The 3,051-nt window shown below is 39.4% G+C and overlaps 1 protein-coding gene across 1 annotated transcript in view; it reads left to right on the forward strand.

Moving 5' to 3' along the window:
- The window catches only part of LOC105462604, a 3,659-nt gene extending 3,104 nt beyond the window's left edge, over positions 1 to 555 (forward strand). Inside the window, exon 5 of the mRNA XM_011709307.1 lies at positions 23 to 555. Coding sequence (XP_011707609.1) covers positions 23 to 555 — 533 coding nt within the window. The remainder of the gene's footprint in view (positions 1 to 22) is intronic.
- Positions 556 to 3,051: the final 2,496 nt, after the last annotated feature.

A 3,051-nucleotide genomic window follows, 5' to 3' on the forward strand; every position in this document is an offset into this window, starting at 1 on the left:
CCATCGGACAATTTTCTGCAAGATGTCAAGACGGTTGTATCAGAAAGTTTGAACGTCTTCCTCGAGAAAGTGATAGTGAGTAAAAAAGTTGGTTCTCACGAAAAGTGGAAAATAAAGTGTACGAGTATAGCACATGCTATAATCAGCGCGGCAAGACCCCGATCGTTTTTGTCGCCGTTGCAAATCGGACTCGCAGCGTTTTTGAACAAAAAGTACGCATCTAGGAAATTGCTCGAAGTATTGTCAGCTTTAGGCTTCTGTTCATCGTACCAAGAAGCAGTGCGTTTAGAGATCTCTGCTATAATGCGTTCACCGATATCAATCGATTCTCAGTCATTCTCACAGTTTGTATTCGATAATGCAGATTTCAATACGCAAACATTGGACGGCTTGAATACATTTCATGCAATGGGCGGAATCCAATGTCTAACTCCTTCAACAGCTATTGCTCCCGATCAAAAAATTGAACGTCTCACGTTCAATGCCACGTTCAATGCTCACGAACAATGCCAACATCTAAAGTTGTCGGAAATTTCGGATCTGTTCCTCTCATGACGTTTGAGAAAAAAAAGGAATCTGGTTTGAAAGCAATTAAAATTCTCAATTTAGAAGATATTCATCCAGTTTCCAGCCAACTTTTGCCATCTTCATCGGATTTGCTCTGGCTGTATGGAAAATGGGCCGATTTGCCTTTCATACCGGGATGGAATGGTTTTATGGAAGAAGCAACTAAAGACAAATTATTCTCTAAAACGAAAATACTGTGTTTGCCATTTACTAATGCGCCTCCCAGCGATTATGATACTATTTTTACAGTACTAAAAATTGCTGCAAAAAAATGTGAAACTGCAAATCAACAAACATGTTTCGTGACATTTGATCAGCCGCTTTGTATAAAAGCGCGAGACATCATCTCGACAAGCGGTCCGGAATCGAATTTGGAAAATGTTGTGATAAGATTGAGTGGTTTTCATTTATTGATGTCTTTCATGGGATGCATAGGTTATATTATGGCTGGAAGTGGACTAAAGGAGCTTCTGATCACGATTTATGCACCAAACTCTGTAGACAAAATGATGACGGGTCATGCAATGCACGTGCGCTGAGAGCTCACATACTAACCCATCTGGCTTTTGCAAAAATTGTATTTCAAATGGTAGATTTCACTGAAGAACATGAAGCAGTAATAATTATTCTCGGTGACATAGACAGATCAGTGGTTCTTACTGCAGAGGATCAGTCTTTTTATAAAACATTCGAGGATAAATTTGCACAGCTACTCGTAAAACTTGAAAATTATGGTGCAACTGCAAAATTATGGGTACAATATTTTCGCATGGTGACACTCGTCAAGCAATTCATCGAGGCAGAAAGATCAGGAAATTGGCAACTGCATTTGCAAACCATTCAAAAAATGCTTCCTTTCTTCCATGCCTGTGGTCATTTTTCTTACGCAAAATCAATACAATTATATCTTCAAGATATGATAGCTTTGCGTGAGAATATGGCACCTAAAGAGTACGAGCAATTTACAACGCAAGAATTTTTCACAATTCGACAAACGGATAAATTTTGGAGCGGAACATGGACAAATATGTGCATTGAACAGACGCTGATGAGGACGATGAAAAGCATTGGCGGACTGACTCACGGACGAGGAATCGAAGATAGTGTTCTGACTATGTGGACTCTGGGCACAGTATTTTTGCATAATATTTGCGATGAAATTGAAGAATTTAGTAACGTACGTTTTGCTGCAACCGAACAACACGTCGACATGAGAACATCACGAGTTATTCGCGATAATGAGGACGTGCAGAAACTTAGCGACTGGCTAGCTCAACATCCTCCTTTCCCAGAAATCCAAGAACTGATGTCGATAAGTACTGGAGTGATTGGAGATGAGAAAATAAACTGCCACATGGCGCAAGAAATCGGGATATCAAACATGTCTAAGGTAATTGGTACTGATTTTCACTCAGTTAAATTCAAACGAAAAAATAATGTAATTTCTCTTGCTACTGTCAATGCAAATCTTCGGATCGATAACGTCGTAACTGTAATAAATCCACTACTCATCTTTCAAAGAATGTGCATAGCGAAACAATCAGATGAAGAGCTGCAAGAATACCTTCAATACGAGCTGGCACCATTCCCTATGTCTCTTTTCACAGAAGATGGTATGCGAAAAACAGATAAATCAGCTATTTATAAATTATTCTCGCCGTGTACCAATGATATCGAATTTGAAAACAGTATACACGTTATCGATGGAGGTTTTTTGTTACGCAGAGTGGTTTGGCGTCGCAGTGAGTCGTTTGGGTCAATTTGCGAAAGCTACGTATAGTTCGTGAAGTCAAAATACCAATCGAATGCTGTTATAGTTTTTGATGGTTACCCAGACGACACAGCAAATCGTGGTACAAAGACTGCAGAACATATCCGTCGATCGCGAAAGCATTTCTCAGCTGACGTAATTTTTGATGAAACCATGGTGCCTACAGTTTCTCAAGATAAATTTTTCGGAAATGAAAATAATAAAAGACGATTCATTTCAATGTTAATAAGCAAACTTAAGGATGCAAACTTCACCGTTAAACAAGCCCTAGAAAACGCTGATACACTGATTGTCAATACGGCTATTGACACCTCATCTGAGTTTGATTCGGTCGTAATCATTGGCGAAGATGTGGATCTTCTAGTTCTCTTGACAGCTCTAGCTCCAAAACAAGCCAACATATATTTTATCAAACCGGGCAGAGGCAAAACCGAGCAACAGGTGTACTCTACTTCAGGGCTGCAGTCACAAGAAATGGCAAAACATGTACTGTTTCTCCACGCATTTAGTGGTTGTGATACCACGTCTGCTTTCTTTAACGAAGGCAAAATTAAATTTTTCAACACGTTGCAGAAGAATCCACATTTGGGAAACATTATACAAATTTTTAATGATCATGACGCTATGCCTAAAGATATAATCGCTGCTGGAGAATGTTTTCTTCTAGCAGTATACGGATGTACCGAAAATGAACACATGTCGTTAGATGCGCA

This window comes from Wasmannia auropunctata, unplaced genomic scaffold (genome assembly GCF_000956235.1).
Source record: "Wasmannia auropunctata unplaced genomic scaffold, wasmannia.A_1.0 LD336097.1, whole genome shotgun sequence".
NCBI classification, from domain to species: domain Eukaryota; kingdom Metazoa; phylum Arthropoda; class Insecta; order Hymenoptera; family Formicidae; genus Wasmannia; species Wasmannia auropunctata.